Below are 25,833 nucleotides of genomic sequence, written 5' to 3'. Positions count from 1 at the left end.
CTAATCAGGTTCTAGCTGTCATTTTGTAGAAAGCACTAAATAAATGATAGCTAGAATCTGATTGGTTGCTATAGGCAACATCCCCACTTTTTCAAACCCGCAGCTTAGTAAATCTAGCCCCTAGACTTTTTGTTAGGGAAGGGGGGGGACTGATTTAACATTGACCCTCCCCTCCTTCCCTCACATTGGACCTGACTGCTGAGAGAAAGGGCAGAGGATGCTACCCAGCCGCTCCTATTGAGTTTAAAACATAATTGGAGCTGCTGGACAGGCTTGCTTGCCTGCTTCTTGGCTGTGAGGTAGATGTATGTAGTGTATGTAGCTACTAGGGAAGTTTTTGATTAGGTAAGAGGTTTATTTTACCTACCATAGAGGGAGCAATGCTTGGGTAATTTGGTTGAAATATAATCACATGACTTGATTTTCACACAGTAGGAGCAGGTATTATAATGAAGCACCTGATGGGGGATAGTGTGAGGATTTAATAATTCAATAAATGTCATGAAAAACCTATTCAATGGTTGTTATATTTCTGCTAATTTTGGGCCCCTAAAGGCCTGTGTAATGCACATAAGAAATCTCCAGGCAAAAAGTTCCACCATGTCATCATCATCAATATTTAGTTAGTGCCAGCATTCCTTAGCGCACTACAATTGGGGATAAACAATAATAAAACAATACTGGGTAATACATACAGAGAGGTAAGAGGGCCCTGCTTGCAATCTATGGGATAATGGTTTGATACACAAGATTAAGGCTATTCTGATTATTCTGCCAGCTTTAAATCAATGTTTCCTATCTTATACTCATGAACCTCCTGTATAGTGCATGTTTTAGGGTACTATCAGGACAATTAAATAATATTAATTAGTGTCTGACTCCAAGATATAGATGAGCTACTTCTTATTTCACTTGTGATTCTGGGAGGAAGTCTTGGAAAATATGCAATATTGACGATGTACACCAAGATATATTTAATGATCACTGTTTTACATTTATATAAAAACCAGCAGTAATGTAATGTGCTTTGTGTAGTTCTATGTGGCTGCTGCCAGCAAGGATTAGTGTAAAATAAAACAACCTGTCTGTACTTCACCATCTCCCCAGCATGTGGCGCTCTCACTGACATGAGTTCTATGCCTGTACAGGCTCAGCTCTATGGTAGCAGAGCTACACCCTCCTTTACCCTTGTGTGTCCGTGCTCTGTGCGCCGGCGCTTTACTAAGCGTGAGCGTGTACGGTGTGCGTGTCCCTTCCTTCCGGTCCTCCGTCTGATCGCCTGTCTCCTCGCATACTGCTCAGCTACCGCCATGTTGGGAGCCGCTCTCCGGCGCTGCGTGTCCACCGGTCTCCGCAGCCTGCCTCGCTGCCGCCCACAGCCCCAAGCAGCCTGTTCCCAAGGTGAGACACTCAGCTAGCTCTGCTTGTCACCCGGCCATTGTGTCCTTGAGGTGGCGGGATGGGGTTTAGCTGAAGTCCCGGGTTATGTGTGCTCAGCTGCCTCCCTGTGCGCACTGGTGCAACCCCAGAAGCTGATGCATGGAGGAGATGTGCTAGGTACCCGGTGACCTGGCACTACCAGCTGTCCTCTCTATAGCACTGCAGGGTGGCCCAGGCTTGTGCCCTTGTAATGACCCGGCACAGGCTACACACGGGGCCTCATGACTGCAGTGGATGCGATGCAGCCCTGACTGTAGGGATAGTAGGACAAGTCCTGGGCTCCCATCTGCAGTGATCACAGGGACTTACTGGTGTCTAACCTGCTGTCTCTTTCCCGTTACATGGATGTCAATGTGTACTAGTGTAAGTGGGATAATGATATTTCATGTCTCCACCCTCCTCTGTCTCTCCTCTTTCCATCCATACCCCACAACTATCTGCAGATATAGCAGTCACTAATGTAAGTAACTGGACAGTTGAGAAAAAACTGGGACTGATTTGGCAACTAATTGAACCCCCTCCCCCCAATATGTCAGTTTTCAATATGTCAGGTTTCCCCCCACATGTCTTAGACTGTAAGCTGATTTGAACAGGGCCATATTTATCCTCTGGTTGCTGTTGTATGCGATTGGTTTCATGATACCCTCAGTGTACGGCACTGTGTAATATGGTGGTGCTTTATAATGTATAATAATGGTTTCATGTTGCTGCCTTTTCACCATAGACAAATATTTTATATTGTCCCATATATGTTGCCTGCTTTATTGTCTTCTGTGGTTTTGTCATGGGCCTCATTTTGGTATGTGTCTTACTGTGCATTCAATTTAAATTAACTTATTCCGTCTGGCAATATAAATGTTAAGCATGCATGTCTTCCCTCTAAAATGCATGTATTAATTTTAGCCTGATTATTGGCACATGATTCAGAGCTCTTGCAAATGGTGTAATGCAGTTCTGTTACTGTTTGTCTCTTGGTAGAATGGAGGTGTGAAGTGATTACTTTTTTATGGGCATGACTTTTTAATGTTAGGATTTCCTAACCGTTGCATTACAGGGAAGGAGTTGTCCATCTTAATAGAAATAAAATGTCACTGCAGTGTCAGTGGTCTGGCTGTCAGATTGTTCTTTAGCAGGTAAAAAAAGCTGCATATTGCTCTTACAGCAGTAAGCAGTGGGACGTGAGTTTATGAAAGCAGCTGATGGGGCGGTATTTGAATTGCAAATGCAAGGTCACTTGTAGAGTGTGCATATATGTGAAGGAGAACCAGACTCCGTGGTTCTTAGCTTTCTTCCTCTTCCGGGAGGCAACACTGTATATGCATTGAATCGTTCTTTCACATTTCTTTTATGGATTTATAATATTTTGTTTAGTATGGAATCTTTTGTATTGGCCATTTTAAATAACTGATTTACAGAAACAGTCTTGAATCTGTACTCCAGAGCATAGATAAACCAGGCATATGTTGTTGTAGTGTAGGATAAAATATTTATTTCTGAACATTTTAAAAAAGATCACACGTATTGTGAAATGTTTTATTAATATAAAGGTTTTGTTTTAAAATTTAGTTAGTGGTTTAACTTAAAGCTTTTCTGTTCTTGGTGTTTTTTAATCTTTATATAGATTTGTATGAACCACTTCTATTTTAAATATGAAACATGCAATTGTTAAACAAGCAATATTGATATTAGAACGTGCTTGGCACATAGATCCTAATGTATTTAACATTGAGTAAATAGACAGAAGTACACTCTTTTTGTAATATACTGATTGCTGCTTCACACAGCAATCTCCGTTCTTCCAGACTATTCCTTCTAAGTGATCCTCATGTCTTGGTTATAAAATTATGACCTCTTGGTTTTAGGTGTTGATAATGAAGTTAATATATCTGTCTGACCACCTTCATTAAGCCTGAGAGGATCTATTGTGAGTTTAACATGTGCTGTCATTCAGTTGGTGAGTTGAACAAATGGAGCGAGTTGCCCCATGTTATCTGCCTGTATTACCTCACACACAGGCTGACGCTGTCATTGGATGAAAAGATTTTTCTATTCTGACCGTTCAGCTCCATTTGGATTTTGATCTTGAAAGACAATTGTTCTAGGATCACATACATGCTAATTCGTATGACCCAAATTACATTGGGCAGGTAAAAACTGACACATGTATGGTCGGCTTTACTTTGTAGTTGCAGTGATGCCTTACTGCAGTAACAGGGTTAGGAGGAAGACAGACTTGTGCAAAATGTGCATTGTTTACATGGAGTCAATTTTGACCTTTCTTTTGTTATTTGCTTCCAATAATTGCATTTTTTGTCTGTAGCACCAATAAAATTGCTTCTTTAGGTTTATGTATGGTGTTCATCTGTGCACAGTTAAGAATACAGCAGAGCCACTAGCATTTTGCACCCTACATGGATGACAAAGTATCCATGGTAGCCGTAATGCATGTTTGTAATTATTTGTGTACATAAGACCTATTTTTTCTTGACAGGTCCTAGTACTTAATTTGAAACTTCCATTGTTCTTAACAGTAAACTGTTTGAGAAACCTTGTGAATATTATACCCTCTTACTGATGACCAATCTTAAATCATGTACCTGGGCAAATATCCCTGATCGTGTGTGCTGCAGTCCTCGCACGTTACAGTGGCTATAAAGTGTGTTCACCCCTTTTAGAATTTCTCTCAATTTATGTTCTAACATCATGGAATTAAAGTGGATTTTCCCGGTCATTTTTACCACTGATCAACACAATATAAGCCCAGGCACTTATCAGATCTGCGCTTTATTTGCCAGTGTGGGAAAAGTAACTATTTGTGAAGAAAAGTTGCTTGAAATCTCACCTGAAGACCAATATTTTGTGGTCTGATGAGACCACGATGACCTTTGGCATCAAGCTTGTGCCAAGTGTTGTCACTGTGCGTCATGGAGAAAACACTATCTCTACTGGAGAGCATGGTGGATTAATGCTCCTCAAATCATTTTGTAACCATGCATGCTCTGTACCATTAAATTGCCTTTGTCTCCTAAGAAAATAAATGGACCCCAAAGAATGACAGGAAAATGTTCATGACAGAATCACTAGATTCCTTCACTGGTAAAAACAAGCACTCAGGATTGTAGAGTTCTGTAGGTTGATGCTGTGTGTGTATGCTGTGTGTGTGCTCATCCATTTGCTCATAGTGACTGATTCTGACCAGATCACCTTCCTCCACTCTGTGGTAGTCCATTGCTTGTGCTCTTTGCACAGCTGAGCTTGCAAATATAATGAGCAGTTAATGCAACTTCCTGACTCTTCTATTTTTTGCTGGAGATATATATAGATATATATATAGATATATATATATAGATATATATAGATATATATATAGATAGATAGATATATATATAGATTATATATATATATATATATATATATATATATATATATATATATATATATATATATATATATATATATACACATGCTCCTATGACATGTACCTCAATGATCACCTCTCTTTTCTTGGTGCAATGCTAGCTATAATTATAGGCAGGACCCTGACCACGCAGGGATCCCCACCTATGTTTTCAAGGGAAGAGGTCCTGATGATACCCCTCACTTTGTCTATGAACTCTGTGTGATATAGCTACATGGAATGATTGGAGGATGTACTGGATAAGAGGGCCATGCTTTCCTTTGTTCAGATAAGAGAAATTTCAACGTCATAATTTTGTTTCACCACATTAAATTAAGTTGTGATCATAATGCCCAGTTCTCTAGCCTGAGTTTTGATCTACTTGTGTCTTCCCTGGAGGAATATTGTAAAACTTTTTTGACTTTTAGGTACTCGCCACCTTTTTTCTGGTTGTTTTTTTTTTGTGCACAGCATAGGTCTATCCACTATAATTTATATAGTGTTTTAATATACAATGCATCTAAACACTCTGGGGCGCTGATACGCTGGATATATATCAGAAGGCATATTCATGCATTTCGTATGGGCATGTTCTATTAAAGGTAAATTCTGGGGGCGGTATTTATGAAGAGACAAATTAGGCTGCTTTTTGATGACCTCTTGCTATCAAAATGTAATTAGATGTTTTTCTGTGCAAAAATAAGTTTGCAATATTTAGAAACACTCTATGATTCTGACACTTTTAGTGAATACAGGTGGATAAATAGTTTGTGTCTTATAAAGATCATCTCTCCAGGGACCTTTTGGCCAAGTTTGATAAAGTGTGGGATCTGTGGGGTAAATCTTATTAAATTTATCTTGTAGTTCGTTTTTCATCTAGCCATAGTGGTATGGGGTCCTTTTTCCTGATTTCATCATCATAACTGTTAAATTTATCTTTAGTGTATTGGAAATGATGTGATACAAGCTTTGGTTTCCGTTTGTTGATTGCTTGCATTTTTAAATGCAACAATAAAAAAAAAATGTGAAGGCATGTGACTTGTAATTCACAAGTTTCAATTGAAAACAAAACAGAATGACACCGATTTATATACAATATTTATTGTAAAATAAGTATGATATTGCATTACATACACAAACCTATCTTTTGAAATTCCGGGACCAGATGACCAGTGCATCAAGAAAAAACTGCAGGCACTTAAGGAGTTTGTTTCCTTTGACCATCAATGGATTGAAATCTTACATTCTGTACTATACCTGGTACAGGTCAAAGAGCTGAACTTAATTTGGGCTAATATGACCTCTCCAGTCTTACTGTGTATGAATCAAAGCCCTGAATGAGAGATCACATGTTAAGAATAAATAAGCTATTTCAGGTATATTTCTAAGTTTAGTAATACAGCCTTTCATATATAGTAATGTTAATTGGTGACATTACATACTCTTTAAAGGTGAAAGCCAGAAATTCTATTTGTACCATAATATTAATGTCTATTATTCTCACACAGTTGCAGTAGCTGCTCGCTGCTATTCTCAAGCCAAACATGAATCGGACGAGGAGTTTGATGCTCGCTGGGTGACCTATTTCAACAAGCCAGATATTGATGCCTGGGAACTGAGAAAAGGTAAATAGTGACAGGTGGAGGGCCACATTCAGAGAAACTGTTGGTTGTTTTTTATTACTGTGAGCGATATCTACTGAACAGATACAACTTACTAAAAACAAACATCAGCCTAGAAGATAAACTTGTTTGAAGCTCGAAGTAGGACTAATGCTGAAGCTAGGTACACACTACAGAAAAATTCTCCCGATCAGCATGCTGATTCATGAGTACACCCCTACACAATTTACCTTCAGATCTGTGATCTTCATTTGTCAAACCATCTGCTGAAAAGATTGTGACTCTGTAAACTCTCTTGGAGATCTGCCAACACTGCTTGTTGTGAGTGCAAACACACTTCAGAATTTGCCCGACATCATTCCATCGTTTTATAGAGATTTTTAGTCCCGTTATAAATGGTAAGATAGGATGTGCTTTGGAACGATAAAACCTGATTATGGGAGCATACACACTAATGCAATATCTGACCTAACAGTCGTTTATCGTGTGATAGACACAATAATCAGGTGATATATTATGTACCTATCTTGATATAAGTGGCCTAGAGATCTTGATACATTTAAAATAAAAATTCTAATTAAAGAAAGATGAAATCTGTTTGCGTAAAGACTGTTTTGTGTCTGCCCAGCAAATAGCAGTGCTGGTCAGAGCATGAATACATCCAAATGCCCACATTATTGAGCCTTGTGCATGGTCACTGTACCTCTGTATGGTGACCACAACAGAGACTATTCCTTTCATGTACTGAAAGCATTGGACATGCCTTATCCCATTTCACTCTGAGATCATGCAAAATATGGAGCAGTGTGAATAAGACAAATCAACATTTATTTATTTATCGCCTTTACAATTGGGAACACAGTAATAAAACAATGCTGGGTAATACAGACAGAGGGAAGAGGGCCCTGCTCGCAAGCTTTAAAGACAAATCCAGTCTTCTGCACGCTTAAGAGTTGTCTAATTTAAATACATACGCCAGATTTACACACTAAAAAATGGTAAGAGAACAAGGTGAAACTGGGAGAAGTAGATTAACAATGTGTTTTTCAAAAATGTTATCATCCTCTGATGTCGTCATTTAGAGCTCTCCATAGTGGTCAGCACTTCTGCCTTGCTGTGCTGGGGTTGTGAGTTTGATTCCCGTCCAGGGTCTTACCTGTGTGGAGTTTGTATGTTCTCTCAGTGTTTGCGTGGGTATCCTCCCGCATTCCAAAACATTCTAGTAGGTTAATTGGCTGCTATCAAATTGACCCTAGTCTGTGTGTCTGCCGGTGGTGTGTTAGGGAGTTAAGACAGTAAGCTAAATGACAGTACAGCACTACAGAATTGGTGGTGCTATATAAATAAATGATCGAAATACATATATTGATAAGGTGTTAAGTTGTTTTCCAAGACTGAAATGTTATTGCTGAAGTAGAAGTGATCAAAGTAATGTAACAGTAGAAAATCGTACTTCATTTCTTTTCTCATTACCTCAATGCTGGTATTTAAAACCACTCTTGGTTGACTCGCCACCGCTGGAATAATTCTGAAAATCAATTACTAAGATTTATTGAGATTTGTTTAGCCCAGAGATAACATTTGCTACAGTGCAGATGTGTACAAGCAGGGGGGGTTAAACCCACTTTTGACAAGTCATTTAAAAATTTACCATGGTATCCCTTCAAGCAACTGTGTGTGTGTGTGTGTGTGTGTGTATATATGTATTTATGTGTATATATATATATATATATATATATATATATATATATATATATACACACACACACACACACACACATATAATACAGCAAGACAGCTAGATGCAGAGCAAAACAGCTGACCATTTATCCTTCCTCATTTTTGTAATGGCAAAGGGTTCAGTAACCCTGAATCAACCATCCCAGTAATAATTTCTAATAATAATCATAGCTGGATATTTAATTTCTTGTAAGAGATGCTTCCACTTTAATAAAATTCCCATCATCTGCTTACTAGGTAAAGCATTCCATAATCCGAATGCCTTTGCAGTCTAGAACTGCTTTGTGCTGATAGTGAAAACATTTTCTAGGTATCCCATGTGAATGACAAGTTCATTAGAGAGATCTTTGCATCGACCATGGGCATTTTTATACATACTAATTACATCACCATTTTAAGGTGCTTCTGTGTCCTCTCTAAACAAGTCCAATTTGTCCAGCTTTCCTTAATCCTGTAACCCTTCTATTCCCTGATTTTGAACCCACAGAAGTTCTGCTATGTCCTTCTTGTAGACATGTGCTCAAAACTGTACCCCTAGTCAAGATGTGGTCTGACAAGTGAGTTATACATCCATCCCCCTTTTTTATGTATCACAAAACATTGACCTTTGTAGCTGCTGCTTTCCTAAGTGCTGTTATTTTTATTTACTAGTATTAGTATCCTAAAACTTTTTCCATCTCTGAATTTTCCTATTGTATCTCCTAAGTGTAAATAGCATAACTACATCCTAGATGCTTAAGCTTTCCTTTAACTATACTAAATTTAACCTGCCATTTTGTACCCAACTTCCCAGTTTTTTTTAAAAAAAAAAAAAAGAATATTAGCGTAACTCACAAAGTAGCAAAAAACGCTTTAGGGGCAAAATGTAAGGCTCATTTATGAGCAGTGTTGTCATATATACAATTTTTTTTAAACAATAATTTTAATAAAAGTAAAATATTCTTTATTTAATGAAGTGCTTACAGTTACAAAGTGTATCTTGAAACCTGCAATTTGCACTTTGGTTTCTCTGCAAATTTATTTGTATAGTGTTCGCAAAACTGTACTATCGTATGTGTTCGTTTGTTTTTTTCATTGAAAAACCCAAAGAATTTAATGTTTTTCATTCTGTCAATACTTTTGCAGCTACATGCTCTCTAGCCACTGTTTTTATTTGAAGCAGACAGAAAGGTGTCTTATGTTTTTTTGTTTTTTGTTTTTTTTTCTTTAAATACTTTGAGGGAGTTTCATTTCAAATATTCTCTTGGCAGTTCTTAACTTTTCATGCTTGCTTTAAGAAATTGTTTGTTTCCTTTACACCAGGTGTGAACACACTCATTGGTTATGATTTAGTTCCAGAGCCAAAAATCCTTGACGCTGCCTTGCGTGCTTGCAGACGGTTAAATGATTTTGCAAGTACAGTCCGTATTTTAGAAGCGGTAAAGGTGAGTCTGCTAATCCCTCCCATGCATCTTGTGTGTGCGGAATGATTTGGTATAGTGGATTATTTTTGATGACTTTGTACATAGTCTCCTTTTCTGAAATCAGTAAGTGCTGAGATTGGATGTGATGGGTACAATAACCCTGCTTCTCCTTAGGAGCTGTGGCCCTGGTCTCATTAAAGTTCTTATGGCAATGACATAAGCTACGAGTAGTACAAATATGTATAGTGAAACACAAGAATCTTAACAGTAGACATAGAGTGAAACAAAAATACTTTATCTTTTGTATTAAACCTACAGACTAAATGCCTTCTAGGCACTTGCACACTAAGCTAGTATTGTAATGGTCTTGCTGAAGGAGTGGCTAATTTGTATCCTTTCCACGGGAAAGGCTGTGTATAACACTAAATTAATATTAAAGTGACATTTTGTTTTTGCAATACCAATGACATATCCATTATCAATATTCAGTACGTTAATTGTTGCTTCTAGAAACAACGGCCGGAAACTAGTTAACGCTATTCTACTAGTGCGGGAGGAGTTAAAAGGTAACTCATTGCTAACTTGGGCTTCACTACCTATCTAGGATTTTGCTGGTTTATTTATTGTGCCTAGACTTCAACACTTGCGTTTTGGTCATGACCCATGTTTCTGATGTGAGCTTTATTTTTTCAGGACAAGGCTGGACCTTATAAGGAAATCTATCCCTATGTCATTCAAGAGCTCAGACCGACTTTAGATGAGCTTGGTATCTCCACCCCAGAAGAACTGGGCTTGGATAAAGCATGAGCATTACAGGTGAGTGAATGTTACATTCCTCTGAAGCAGGCTTCCTCAGCCTGTGGAACAAGTGCTCCAGGAGTGTATTGGACCCTAAATTAGCGGTAGTAAACTATAGAGGCTGAAAGCTGTCAAATCCCACATCTTGGATGAAACAATGCTTTAAAATATAATGCATTTAAATTTGAATGCCCCAGTATGGTGGTTTTATTTATACCTTTTATTAGTGGTATGTTGTTTTTTTAAAGACCTTTTCTCTGTTTCCAACAGGTTATCCATCCAAAAGTTTTATCAACCATGCTACTTGATTGTACACAGCCATCTAGAAATACAAAGTTCTTAACATATTACCTTTATTTGAAAAAAACAATGCAACAAACTGTCCTTTTATTGAGTCCAAAGGTGTGTAATATTATGTCGGACCTAATAAAGGGATATTGTCTACTCTGATTGTGGATTTTGTTTTTCTGTGGGACTTGACACTATATTAAACATGTATTTCCTTTAATTCAGTAAAATAGGCATACATGGTGTGCAGAAAGGTCTTTTCTCTATGTAACATGAATAAGGATTATTTGCTCGGGACAGGCAAAACCAATTGAAAGAAGAAGACCTCGGGTTTGGTGTGATGAAGACCTCCAAGGCAGTGTTCACACAATAGGCTTAAAACAGAAATAGAAAATGCTTAAAATAAGTATTAATAAAGGTCCACAATTTAGTGCATCACATTCAAAGCCAGTGTCTATTTTTCCTTCCATCAAAAAAAAAATAAAATGTTCAAGACTAGGGAGGATTTACTTCATCTTATGCCCTGTTTGCTGCAAGTCAAGGCACCATATGGGGGGTACGACAATAACATATTATCCCCACACATTGTTTGTTTGTGCGCTCCAGCCTCTGTTTACTGCACCAGTTATGGACATTGGAGACCTGTCTGATACTGCAGCATCTTTCATCAGTTTTACTCACTAGATCTTCAATTAGAATGTCCAGTTATAAATCTACAAACCAAAAAATTGTATTGTCCAGAAGTATTGGGTGCTGACCAATTAATATACCTCCTGTCTTGACCTGATTACTTTGCATAAATTGTACACTTCCAAAAAAAGGCCTAATAATAATTGTTGCTTCTTCTTGGGTTGTTGTCACAACCCACCAATCTAAAGCTAAACCTTTCCAATATAAGAAGTGCAGCCAATTACAAACAATAGGATGCCATCATATAGTAGTGCTCCTCCGATAAGGATTTCCAATCAAACATATTTAATAAACCAATTAAAAGCATATTCATAAAAAAAACAAAAGGAAAAAGCACAATATAAAACATAGAAATCTAGTGACTGTCATGGACTTTAATTGATGCAAAGCTCCTCCCTTCTAGTGCACATAAGGGGAAATTTGCCAACAGATATGATCAAAGGTGAGTATCAGTTTAACGTACAGAGTAGTGATTTGAGGAAATATACATGCTCTTGCTGATTATCACATTGGAGTCGGCTTTAGAAGAAGAAAAAAAAAGCCTATGAGGGTCTCTCTGCGGTTCATTACACTGCAGACAGTAAATGAAACTCCCCTCCAGTTCTAAACTCATGGCTTCCTCGCATTCATTCTTTAGTGAGTGGGCTTGTCCTCTTGGTCGTGAATCAACACTCCTAGACCTGGGTCTGTCAGTTCAAAGGATCTTTTGTGTCAAAATGTATGCCAATTTAGCAAAGTGAAGTTGTGTTCACATACATCCTGCCTGTCTTGTGTGTTTTATCTACAGCTGTGGTTTCATCAGAGACATCACTTGGTTACAAACAAACTTTCTTTTAAATGTATGTCAGCCAAACAAATAAAAAAATCCATCAAACTATCATAACATTATGTATATGTATCTATTAATTTATACATAACCCAAAAAATTATTATGAAAAGAACCTACATCACTAACACGATTACAATTAAGTCATTTCTCTTTAACCTTAAAAATAATTTTATTCGCCCTTTATTCTTCATCCTTCAGGATTAGAACTCGCCCTCTGATATTGCAAGTAGTTACACATCTCATTGAGCTATTCCTATTAATGAACTCTAATGTTTTATTTAATCATATTAGAACAATGCTGGAATTAATCCAACTAACATTCCTCTTTTGTAGACCTTTTTAAATTTCTATTTATATACGATGAAATCACTAAAAACCTCTAGAAGAAAATGACTTGGATACACAATGATCTATATAGAGTAAGTATCCTGGAATGATGCACAGCACACCGTTCATGTTCTATGGACTACTATCGACCTAATTAAGCGAAAAAACCTAGGTCATTGCATGGAGGTGAGAACCATCAAGTTGGGCAGTTACAAGTTGAGTGCCACCTTGTTTTAGTAGTTGAGAGAGCACTCAGTACTGCCTCAAAAGCACCAGTTGTGGAAATTAATCTTAGGCAGGAGAATGCTTATTGTGAAATACTGCTTTCTAATTACTAGTTGTGTATATCATTGATTAAAATAATGAAGAATTACCTGCTGTTGATTTGGATAGACTACAGCTTTATTTTCATCACCATTTAGGAATCCTTGATGCTACTAATACAGCCCCAAAGGCAACTGCAACAGCATTTTGGTTATGGTCTGCAATCTCCCATCACATCACAACACAACTTAAAATTGTGAGTTGGCAGACTACAAATCTACATGGTCAAGTTAGTATAGCGAAGTACTGCTCAGCTTCTCCTGATAATTTGTGGTCAGGACATCTGCTCCACGGGAGGTTTCTGTCCTCCCTGAGTTCGCCTTAGGACACCTGTGTTGCGGTTTGACAAGTGTACCGCCCCAGTCAAACTACTCACCTGTCACTGTCCTCGGAGCGGACTTGTCTAAATTTTGTGGAAAATCCAGGTTATTGAACAAATGCCTTCCCTGCCTCTTTTACCAATGCTCCAACTATCATAGTTACAGTCTCCAGAGGTACAAAAGCAGAAATTGGCACCTTCTGTCCAACAATAATAAAATAAAAACACACTGTCAAATGTGAAGTAAAGGGATAATTAAGCTCTGTACTGCAACTGCTTTCCCTGCTGCCACATACACTACAAAAATGACAAGTACCATGGGAATATAACCAAATTGTACCACGACCAGTAACCTGACCTCTGTCTGTACAATGTATGCTCACTATATAACTATCACCGCCTATGATCAGCTTGGAAGAGACTTAATAGCTGCTTTAATTCTGTTACCTCATCAACAGAGTTTAAGTGAGATGCAGCAGGAAATGTTAAATGCTATACCTCTGTCTCTGTGATCCCAGCATCCAAAGTAGGACAAATTCTTAATGCAGAACCTGTAAAAATCAAAATAAACCCCACCCATTACATAAAGTACCTCTATAGCCACTGCAACATAAGGCTGAAGAGAATATGCACTGTAATTTTGAATTTATTTTAGGTGTATTATTGCAAACAATGGATGTTGGGATAAGTCATCATTTGTAAAACCTTTGCAGAAACTCAACACATGAATCCTTTCAGACTGAGGCTAAAGCTTCTTTCATGACTTTCAAGCAACCTCTCTTATATGCACTGTTAGGACTTCCTCATTTCACAAACTTTTTATTCTATTTGCCATGAACGATCTGTGTGCATTAAGGATTCTTGGGCAACAGCATTGTGATAAACATAGGCCACATATTATAATTCACCTCTTGGCTTAGCTGTTCTAGTTATACTGTCTGTGCCTGGAGTGGTTTTCTCCTCAATGACCATCCTACGTGCAGTAACAGCACTTGTAAGACCAAAACACATCTGTCTAATGCTGAGCTCCTCAGAAAATGACCTTATTACCAGATGCCCTGAGTCCCATGATTTTTCTATCACTAGGTAGCTATGTACACATTTATTAACTAAACACTCTTTTACACAATCCAGACTTGCTGATTTATGTTGATTGTTCTCATCTCAGAAATGAGAAGGGGAAATTGGTGGAAGGATATGTGTGATGTTATCAGCATGAGGCAGTTGAATGCAAACTGTTACTTTCAAACTATTCAGCCCATATTGCTGAACCAATTAACTGTGCTTGTGTAAGTACCCAGGCAGAAATAAAACTTGGCCATATTTTTACTGATTCTCATGATGGTCTTTGCACAACTACAATCTAGTTTGGAAAAATTTACCTGGAAACTGGTGGGATATTTACTGCACCCTCTTCAAATGTGACATTCTCCTAATAGCGCCTAAAGTCCTCCCATATTTTGCTCACATGCGGGATGATTTGGGCAGTAAACAAATACTGATTTGCTCCAAATTTTCAAAAGCACAAAAGTATTCTCAAACTTTCTCCACCTGAACTGATTGCACTAGAATTTTGCATTGGTGAATGTATATGTCTTAGCTACAGGACACTGAATACCACTGAATGAGATGAACAATTACATACCTTTCAGCTTTGAGTTGCTGTAACCATAATTGTCTGAAAGATCCACGTTTAGAGGTCCTTTTAACCAGCTTTCACTATGTGAAATCACCTATGAGACATGCCCTTTAGAGATTTTTGGACCCAATAGCCAGAGATTTTACACCTATTTGTTCATAATATCTATATTGTAATAGATACTATTTTTCTAGGTCATAAACTGGTTCCAAGATTTTGTGTGTAACCCTTTTACCTAGTCAGATCATGCCCTGGTGGAATTTGTACTAAGTGGGTTCTCTCTGTTTCAGTCAACATTCTTATGGCGACTCAATGAGAAAATCCTAAAGTTGTCTATTCAAATTTAGAAATTAGAAGCTTTGCTTAAATATACCCTCTCCAAACAAACACACACATACCAAGTGCAATTAGAAGGGAGTGAAATATTGTGCTTTCCCCATGTACTGAGTGAGCTCTAAAATGGTTGAACCAGAAATTCTATGAAAACGTAGATAAGGCCGATAAACTGTAGGCACATAAATGAAGGTAAAAAATTGTGAAAAGTAAAAATCTTACTTTTTTTTTTTAATAGATATTTTATTCGATTTTTCAAATAAATAACAGTGAAGGAAACGGACAAAACATAGTGTAGTTTCCGAAAAACATAATCAGCATATTATCAGTATGCAATGTCGTGGAGCAGTGAGTAAAGAGAGGGAAGAAAGTTAAGAATAGAGAGAGGAGGGAGAGGGAAGTCACTAGCCAGAGAGGTGAGAAGAAAAGAATAGAGAAGATGAGAATACAAGACAATATTGGCAGTTAGGGCTCCAAGGCCCTAAAAAGCTAAAGGGGAGAGGCTCCAAGGACTCCAGACCATATTAAATTGGACGGGGGTAAGGTCAAGAATTTCTGATTTAGAAGCATTGATTTTGTGGTTGGATAGAGTGTCAAAAAGAGTAATGTCCCTGAGTAAATTTGGAAGGGGACATATAGAAACGGTTGTAATTCCTACACTGTTCACCTGATTTGGATGTAAATACCCTCAAATTAAAGCTGAAAGTCTGCAGTTAAAGCACATCTTGTTAGTTTCATTTCAAATCCAAGTAAGTAAGTAATCTAGGCCTATAGCATTTCTACTGGGTCCTTGCCTATGGAGTAAATTACTCAAGCCATAAAGGTCCAGAGATTCGGCAAAGCACCAGGGCCAGAAGACTTTTCAGTAGAGATGCTCTGGCCGACTTGGTACTTTCGCACGCCCTCATAAGTGAAAATGAGGCTAAACTTCATTGTTGCATTGTCGGATCTCACCAGTTTTGGATTCTATAAGTACCGCCCTCCACGGAGATCCGGCGCCATTTCGCAGAGACACAGAAGGGGTAGCACGGTTTTTAGCAGTCTCTAGTGCAGTTGGGCAGCGTCATATCTAAAACAGAAAGCGAAGGGGTGGCAGTTTCTTAAAAGTCTCCACTGACATTCTACTGAGTTATAGAGTACACAGAAACAGGAGAAATCCCAGTGTTGTTGCCAGTCTACATGCCATTGCTCCATTTTTTAATTGTCGTTGTTGAAATAGAAATAATAGGGCTGTCAGTGTTCTTAAAAGTCTCCATAGACTGTGCCATAGCTTATACAGAGACAGGAGGGGTGGCAGTGTCCTTGTCACCCTTTAGTCTCCAGTCACATTGTTCTTGTCACTCTCCAGTCATCAGTCATGATGATACTAATCCCTCTATGTCATGTGCTAAAGCCTATGTTCAAGTGCATAGTGGTTTTAAATCAGGGAAACAAAAATGTAAAAAAAAGCTTGTACCTCTTTAAAGAAAAAAACGCCTCTCTAATAAATGTGAAAGTTCACTGAAGTAAAACATAAAATTGCCAACATGCCATTCTACCCAAAATAGTAACAAGCATACCAGCATCAGCGAGCTCCCTTCTCTCAGCTAGATCCCAGCACCTGCAACCTACACTGTCATCATCCTCACCTTCATCAGTGTGTACATCATCCTAACACAATACTAATTCATCCCCGCTAGAATCCACCATTACAGAAGTCTCTGTACTTTGATGTAATTGCTGGTAATGGCCTTCCACGTGGGATTTGTTAGTTCATATTATGACAGAGCTGTCACGATTTTTTAGGCAATTCTTTTACACCAGATCAAATGTCAAAATGTTGTGCTGATGTTAGGAGACACGGCGGCCGCAGGCACCGCCGCGACTCCCTGCTCTCTCCTGAGGCGTCCCGGTCGTCTCCATGACATTTATAGTGTTTTTTTCTTTAGAAAGGTAAAAGCTTTTTTTTACATTTTTGTTTTTGACATTTATGTTACAGAGACGTCTGTAATGGTGGTTTCCTGCGAGGTTGAATGAATATTGTGTTAGGATGATGTACACATTGATGAGGGTGAGGATGAGGCTGAAGATAATGACAACAACATATTGCCACTGTTCATTGAAAGCAGTGTTACCTTAGCTGCCTTAAGCCCATTGTTACCTTGTTTTGTGGGGGGCCCAAACAAACCAAGCACTTCAGCCACAAAAGTGGCACTCCTTGTCGCTGAAGTGCTTGGTTTGTTTAAGTGTGCATGTCATTTTTAAGATCCATAATAAGAATGGGAGGGTCCCAAGGACAATTCCATCTTGCATCACTTTTCCTTTCAACTACCACTGTGTGCCAATGTTACCTACATGTGCAATAAGTGCTGAAGTTTGTTTTCAATCATCATTTCAATTGCTTCTCTCTTGTACGTGTGACCACATACTGTTATAGCCTGATGCTTTACAAGCGCAGTTCTGCATTTTCCCCACCAGTGGCCGCTATAGGGATTATGTATCCTGGAAGCAGCTGAGCTGCCTCACTCAACTGTAAGTTAGTATGCTGATGACTGGACTATAAATACTCATCCTTGGCAATCAAACCTGTCTGGATCATTGTGTTTGCAGTTCATGTTGTGGAGCTCTGGTTTATTGCTATTCCTGGTTCCTGCTTTACCTAGCTTTTTGACTTTGGCTATTCCTGACCTCACTCCTGATTTTCTGGTACCCTGACCCAACAGCTACTCTGACTTTGCTGCATTTCTGGAACCCTGAATGTGGCAAGTTTAAAGGACTTTGTTTATAAATATTATTTCTGGACTTTTGTTGCATGCCTTGCCTGGCCCTTCAGCCAATGAGATCCTAACCTGCGTGTAGTAACAAATAATAAACTTGTAATAAACATTTCTTAAGTTCATCATCACCATTGTTTTTGTGTGGTAATATTGTGTGATATACCTGAGAGCCATGACACATACATGTATTATTCTTCTGAAGCGCAGTGTATCTCTCGTGTACAAGCTCTCTTAAATCTGGGATCTCATCCGGTGGGTCACGTTTTAATTTAAGTACATTCTCCTCAACTGCATCTATATATTGGTTTAAATCTCTGTTCAGTACAGCGAATTCAAACATGACAGATTCCATGCTGCTGTCAGGAGCCGCGGCGGTACTCACAGCCGCCGCGGCTCGCTTCTGGCGCCCTGGCCGTCACCTTGACGACCGGGACGTCATTTCGGCCGAGATCCCAAGGCAACGGTCGGTCGCTTCCCCCTGTAGCGCCGCGTCCCGGCAGCTGAGGACAGCCGTGCGCATGCACCGCGTCCAGGAAATAGCCTGTAGGCTATTAGGGCTTCATGAAATTAAGTGCCACTTATCTTTTCTGACACTGCTGTGTGGCAATGTTTCCCAGATGTGCTATGAACTGTCGTGTGTTTGTGTCATTGCTGTCACTTAGCATCCAGCCAGGTTGTTGCAGTCCTTGTCCGAAAGTGGATGAAAATAATATTGTGACTTGTGAGGTGGTCAAAATTGACTGCAAATAACTGGAAATTAGTGTTATTGAGGTTAATAATAATATAAGAACAAAAAATAGAGCACAATTATGTAATTTTAGCATATTTTAGCTATTTTTCTAAAAAATACAGATCCAAAACCAAAACATGCGAGGGCGGTTTTGCCAAAACCAAAACATGAACTTAATACAGATCAAAACCAAAACACGGAGGTCAGTGAACATCTCTACTTTTCTTTTTTTTTTTTATCAATAAAATTTTTGTTGAAATTTTTTTGCATAGATATGGGGTACAGAACAAAAAAAAAGTGCATCTCTACATGGTTGGTACACTTAGATATGTGGTGTGAGGTAGAGTAAATAGTTACCCATTGTTGGGGGAAAGATTAAGGTGAAGGTCTGGTTCCCATTTGGTTTGGGATGGTGATTTTATAGGGACTGTAAGAGACTGAAGGTATTGATATCAAAAGGTTATACCTCCTCTGTTAGAGCTTTTCAACAATCTATCCGCCATGGGGGTGGGATGTAGTGCTAGGGAGTGAGATATTTTAGAGGCCAAGCTTATCCAGTGATGAATTTGGGCATATTTAAAAAATTATCTGCTAGGGATATTAAAACGCTCATGGATATGGGAGAAAGGAAGGAAAAGGTCCTGGGCATAAAGATCTGTAAGAGAAGTCACACCACTAACGAGCCAGGTGGCGAGGTTGATATCTGGAATAAGTTTAGAGAGGGCCTGAAGGGAAATATTACGAGTTGGTAGTGTTAGTTCAGGGTGGCGGAAAATTAACCGGTCCCAAATCAGCAGCGCATACGAGATGGAGAGGAGACGACAGGGGGGAGAGGGGCAAGCCTATTTAGGGGTCCACATTAGGTCTACTAAGGGGAAGGTCAAATAGGAGCCCTGTTCTAGATCTACCCATGGCTTAGCATTGAAAGGTAGAGCCCAATCTCTAAGGTAAGTTAAAATGCAGGCCTCTTTTTATAGGACTAGGTTGGGAAGTGCCAAACCTCCCTGTTGCTTAGGGAGAGTCATACGTTAAGTAACCCAGGAGGGGAGTTTTTGTTTCCATATATACAAAGACATCAGTTTATAGAGAAGGTCCATATAACGTTTGGGTACAACATAAGGGATAGTGCGTAATATATACATTAATTTTGGAAGCAGCATCATTTTAAAGGAGGCAATACGGACCAGCCAGGAGACCTCGTATTTTTGGTTAGTAGCGAAAGGTGTTGGAGTAATGGGGCATAATTGGCTCAAAAATATCAGCAATCTTAGGGGTAATCTGGATGCCCAGATACGATAAGGAAATATGAACCCACAGGAAAGGGAACTGCTGATATGCAAGGAAGGGGGGAGGGTGGGGGTTTATTACCTGGCAAAGCTCCTGACTTAGTGACGTTCAATTTATAGAAAGAAGCAGCACTATATCGATCCAAAATGAGTTGCAGTGCCACCAACAAGGTCCCCAGGCTGGAAACAAATAAAAATACATCATCTGCAAATAAACATAATTTATGAGAGGTGGAGTAAAGAGTGATCCCTGGAAAGTCAGAAGCAAAACGTATTGTTTGGGCTATGGATTCAATGGCAAGGGCAAACATAAGGGGGGGCAGGGGACACCCCTGTCTAGTTCCATTGGAGATGGGAAAGAGGGGAGACAGAAAGCCATTACTAAAAATCCTAGCTGTTGGAACCTGGTATAATGCAAATATTGAGTGGAAAATATTTCCTTGGATACCAAATTTAACTAGGACCTCCCGCAAATAGAGCCAGTGAAGCTGTCAGGATCTGCCTGCAAGCCCTTTGCATTGCATGCTGCTTTGCCTGGTTGCACCTGCCTTTTTGGACTAACTCATTGTTATTATTGTGGCAGTACCTCCATTCACCAGAGGTGCTGCTATTGTGCCTTCTTGTTTGTATTAGGGGTTAACTTGTTCTCTAATTATTCCTTGCACCTGGGTGTGTCCTTTCTTATACTTGTCTCTTCCATCATTCATTGCTGGTTATCGTTGTTACTTGCTATTGTTACATGCTGCTGTTGCTCCATTCCTGCTGTACTTGTGGTTTACCTGATACCTGGGATCTCTCCATATCACCGGTTATCTGCATCAGCCATATACCTGGTATTTATTTCTGCATTATCCTGTATGCTCATTACTTCACCATCAGGTTGTACTTCCAACAATAAACATTGTGTGTTTTCACCTCATTCCTGTCTCCTGACCTGTATCTCTGCATGAAGCGTGACAGAAGGCTTTCTACGCGTCTAAGGAGAGCAGTAGCAAATCGTCTGGGCTAGACTGTATAGAGTCCAACCCATTCAAAATACGTCTAGTGTTATTAGATGCCTGACGGCCGTGGATAAATCCTACCTGGTCCGGATGGATAAGTTGTGGAAGGGAAGGGTTTAGGCGAGTGGCAAGCCATTTGGCAAAAAATTTCAAATCGGAATTTAACAGGGCTATGGGCCTATAATTTTTGCACTCCGAGGGGCCTTTTATCCGGTTTCGGGATCATAATAATCTGAGCTTCGAGCATTTCAGCCGGGAAGCTGTCTCCCTCCAACACGCTATTGTATAGAGAAGAAGGGGTCCAGGGTTTCCTGGAAAGTGGAATAGAAGGTATTAGTGATCTGTCCGGACCAGGGTCTTTATCTTTAGACTTTTTATGACTGCTTCCACTTCTTGAAGGGAAAATGGGTGGTTAACGGATGTTAGACTGTTGTTATCTAGCCAGAGGTAGGTTGGGGAATGCTGCTATTATCACTCAGGTTATATAGTTTAGTGTATAATCATCAAAGAGGTTTGCAATCTTAGTGGGATTGTGGGATTTAGTAACCCGAGTTAGTTTCCTTACATTGTCTGATTCTTTCTGAAGAAATTTAGAGGGGCGTGATTGGTTTTGGGCCTCTAGGGTGGCTAATTGCGACTCCCAAGATTTTTTGGCAGTTAAGATATTGTTTTTTCATACTGTGCCTTTTTGTATAGCTTTACCCCTAAGAACTGCTTTTAAAGTACACCAATGTGTAGCCAAGGACGTATCTTCTGATTTATTAGTTTAGATGTAGAGCAATAGAGCCTCTGAAAGATCGGTTCTAGCTTCAAGGAGGAGAGAAGATATGAAGGCATTCTCCTCCAAGGGGAATCCTAGTTTGGTGGAGGTCCCAGGACCATTCAACAGGGGCGTGGTCAGACCATGTTATTGGTAAAAAAATTTACAGAACCGTTATGTTGTAAGGTCCACTTATCCGTTAGAATCATGTCAATCCTGGAATAAGAGTTATGGACAGCTGAATGGTAAGTATATTGCCTGTCCCCTGGTGAACGAACCCGCCATATGTCGTAAAGGTCATATTCCGGCAATAATTTGCGGAACGCTAATGAGGGCCCCAGGTTGGTGCGTGAACTACTTGAGGACAAGGTTTGTGATTTATCCAATTTAGGATCGAGGGTTAAATTAAAATCTCCCATTATGATCAAGTGTCCCTGTTGGACTCTAGACACCTCTTCACAGAGTAATTTTAAGAAGGGGACCTGGTGGGAGTTGGGGGCATATAATGAGACAATAGTGACTTTTTTTCTCATCTAATAGTCCCACAAGAATCAAATAGCGGCCAGATTTGTCTTCTATTTTCGTCAACAAAGAGAAATTGACACGTGTGCTTAATAAAATGGAGACCCCATTTATCTTGAAAGGGCCACTGGCAAAGTAAACTGGGGAACCTTGAGTCACCAAACTTGGAGGGGGGGGAGTGGAAAGAAAAATGGGTTTCCTGCAGAGCCACTACGTCTGCTCTACATTTATGGAAAGCTGTAAAACCCCTAAAATTCAGAGACAAAGATTTAACCATAGATTCAGTGTGTTATGTAGATGGTTATGGAAGTATTCAAGCACAAATATGGTTCTCATGTGCAACCATTGGAGGAGTGCAGGGGTGGGAGGTAAAGAAAAACAAAAGGGAACAAACATAACTAGCCCAAGAAATTGGGCTGGAGCATTTTCCACAGAGGAGAGGTAGTGACAAAGTAGGTACCATGTGGTGGGTGGTGGGAGTACTAAACCCCACCCATGTGACGAGTTAACATTAAAAATATCTAAGTAATTCAGTCAACGTAGAAAAAAAACAATTAACCTTAAAGTATGTAAACAAAGCCATTTCGACAACCAAAAATGGGACAGCTCAAGGCAGGAGCATGGACAGTCCCGGAAAGAGACATAATGAAGACTAATCCCTTGGAACTTGAGCCCAATCTGAAGAAAGAGTCAGAAGTTTCAAACCAGCTTTTATTGAGGACATGACATAGGTAGAACCTTCTCGGTGAACTGGGAACCCCCATCGATAAGGAACATCATGAGCTTGCAGTGCGGCTGTAATCTGTTGAAAAGATCGCCTTTTGTTGATGGCTGTCGGGGAAAGATCCTGGAACAACTCAAGGTCGCCTAGATGGTCAGAATTATCAGGGTTCCGGGCTGCTCTTAAAATAGCTTCTTTGGTGGGAAAGAAGTGGACACGTAGAAGAGTGTCTCTGGGCTGGTTGCCTGAAGCTGAACGTGGGTGAGGTAACTTATGAATGCGGTCGATAAGAAGATCTTTGTCATCAGCTGTAGGTAGTAACTTTCTAAATGGTGATGTGGCAAAGCCCTCTAATCCCGGGGCCCAAACAGTTTCCGGGATGCCCTTTATCTTGACGTTATTCCTGCGGGAGCAGTCCTCAAGATATGCCACTTTATCTTTTAGGAAAGATACCTCACTTCTTAGGTCATCGTGTGAGGTAAGTAAATCATTATGAGAAGCGATCACTTCCTCCATCTTACACTGCAGGTGATCAGTATGGGCACCTAATTCCGCAACTTCTGTTTTCAAGTTGTCAGTCAAGGCCCGAAGATCATTAGACAGATCTGTTCTGAGGGCAGTCAGCATCTGGTGTAAAGTACGGACTGTGAGGGGGAATCCAACTCTGGGTCAGAACTCATGGCAGGAGGAAAAGAAGCTATCGGGAGAGTACCCTCCTCAGTAGCTGATGTGAGTTGAGCACGATACTTGCCCGAAGGAGAGGCCTCCGGTTTAGGGAGAGCTTTAGGTAGAAAACGGATCTGTGGAGTAAGAGAGTTAGGTTTATTCTTCTTAGGTGGCATAGTAGGTTACGGGAACCCGTTGGTAGTCGAGAAAGGCGCACAACTGATCAGAAGCTATGACTGCAGGGATGAAAGCGGTCACGTGGGGGAGAAAGTCAGAGTTAGTTGTCCGGCAACTTGCATCTTACTGTAGAAGCTCTCTTCCAAGTACTTAGCCAGTTTCGCCAAGAGTAGTAACGAATGGGCTTTCAACCAGTTATGATTGGTTATTACATATAAGTTGTTGTTAAGGTAGAGAGTGGGTATGTAACTGCTCGCTAGGAGGGAATTTCACCTTCTTGATATTAGATGTAGGCTGTGGATCTGTAGCACAGCAGCTGTAGTATTGTAATGCGACCACCAGGTGGCGGTAGAAACACAGCTACAAAAGATAGATAGTTTACAGCCCAATGTGTGCAGAATAGAGGTTGAATCAGACCTCAGTGCTTATGAAATGAAATCTCGGGTACAGAGCTCTGGAGATTTGTTCACTCAGGTCCAGATTGGCAGAAGGGGACTGGTGATAAAAATATGCACTTTCTTCAGTGCAGCCCAGATAGGAGTATAGGTACAGGTAATAACTATGAGCTCTTCCACTGACCTGTAAACAAATCCAAGGCCAGTATATCTTGAGGTAGCGGAGGGGAGGCTGAAAGGCCCGCAGCCATAGCGCTCACAGGCCATGCCCCCACCGGAATTGTCTCTTCGGAGGCACTGTATTTACTAGACACCGGGGCTTCAAGCCGGGAGTAGGCCTCCCATCGCGCGAGCACCTCCGGGTGAGCCAGGCCGAAGACCACAGCCACAGGGAAGGAGGCACCTCACGTCCGCTGACCCAGACCTTGAAGTCTGTCCCAGGAGCTGGAAACAGGGTAAGCGCCGACTAGGTCAGGAGAGAGTTGGGTTGCGCGGCAGGTGGGTTCGGCCGTGGGTGCACCCCGGGGATCCAGAGGGAGGATAGGTTAGTTGGGTTAATGATAGAGGACCACAGGGTGGTCGTAGAGGAGTTCTGGGTGGCAGCGACTGTTGGCAGATGCCGCTGGGTAGGTCGGTGCCCCTCAGGCACAGATGCCGGGGGTCACAGTGACGACAAGTACTCCACAGCTTCCCACATGTAAAACGGGTGTGCAGGAGTGTACAGTGGTGGCAAAGTCCCAGAGCTTAATTCCAAAATTAGGGACAATGGAGCTTCAGAGAAACGTGGCCATGTAGAATGGCGTCCAAACCACGCCCCACATCTCTACTTTTTAGCTGTCTATTATAAAACATTCCAACAAGTTTCAGTCCTACTTTTACATACTATTTTCAATGAAAGATTAACCATTCTCTTCAAAAGGTGTAGGAGCAAGAAATTCTCTCATTCATAAACCTGATAAAGATACAAACCTTTGTAGTAGTTATCACCCATCTCATTAAGAAATAATAATGTTCAATTATTCTCCAAAATTCTGGCCACTAGGCTAAATCATGTATTACCCTCAGTAATCCACAATGACCAAATAGGTTTTGAACCAGAAAGACTTTTATCAGTTTCTGCACATGACAAGCTTCGCACTCTTTTGTCTCATCATACTTCTCTCCCAAATCTCTGGGGCGCACGGAGGATTTGTCAGGGGGGGGTTTCCTCCGCCCCCGTAAAAATAAATAAATCTAGAGACCTGCCGCGCATGTGCGGCAGCGCCGTTTCGGCTGCACTGTAGTATACAGCAGCCGCGGCGCTGTCAAAGAAGCGTTTACTTTGGGGGGAGGGGAGAGGGGAACATTTTCTGTAATTGGGGGGAGAGGAGAGGGGGACATTTTCTGTGATTGGGGAGAGCGGAACATTTACTTTGGGGGGGAGGAGAGAGGGGAACATTTGCTGTGATTGGGGAGAGGAGAGAGGGAAACATTTGCTGTGATTGGGGAGAGCGGAACATTTACTTTTGGGGTGGAGGAGAGAGGGGAACATTTGCTGTGATTCTGGGGAGGGGAGAGGGGGACATTCACTTTGGGGGGAGGGGTGAGGGCAACACTTGCTGTGATTGCGGGCAGGGGAGAGGTGGACTTTCACTTTGGGGAGAGGGGAGAGAAAAGAGGGGGACATTTGC

At 40.4% G+C, this 25,833-nt stretch overlaps 1 protein-coding gene across 1 annotated transcript; it reads left to right on the top strand.

The window, feature by feature from the left end:
* Positions 1-1,177: 1,177 nt before the first annotated feature.
* COX5A (cytochrome c oxidase subunit 5A) lies at positions 1,178-10,850 on the top strand. Its single transcript, XM_075208249.1, has 5 exons — positions 1,178-1,401; positions 6,346-6,462; positions 9,502-9,623; positions 10,296-10,418; positions 10,671-10,850. Exons 1-4 carry the CDS (start codon positions 1,311-1,313, stop codon positions 10,407-10,409), a joined length of 444 nt encoding a protein of 147 aa, XP_075064350.1. The 5' UTR covers positions 1,178-1,310; the 3' UTR covers positions 10,410-10,418; positions 10,671-10,850.
* The last annotated feature ends 14,983 nt before the right edge of the window (positions 10,851-25,833 follow it).

The sequence above is a fragment of the Mixophyes fleayi genome, chromosome 4 (genome assembly GCF_038048845.1).
Source record: "Mixophyes fleayi isolate aMixFle1 chromosome 4, aMixFle1.hap1, whole genome shotgun sequence".
Classification (NCBI taxonomy): Eukaryota; Metazoa; Chordata; class Amphibia; order Anura; family Limnodynastidae; genus Mixophyes; species Mixophyes fleayi.
This window is presented reverse-complemented; position numbering and strand designations above follow the sequence as displayed.

Bases quoted from the DNA above. Each gene is read 5' to 3' on its own strand.
- COX5A (XM_075208249.1), top strand. From the start codon at position 1,311: ATGTTGGGAGCCGCTCTCCGGCGCTGCGTGTCCACCGGTCTCCGCAGC. The intron at 6,463-9,501 runs GTAAATAGTGAC...CCTTTACACCAG, and splicing joins TGCCTGGGAACTGAGAAAAG to GTGTGAACACACTCATTGGT. The intron at 9,624-10,295 runs GTGAGTCTGCTA...TTATTTTTTCAG, and splicing joins GTATTTTAGAAGCGGTAAAG to GACAAGGCTGGACCTTATAA.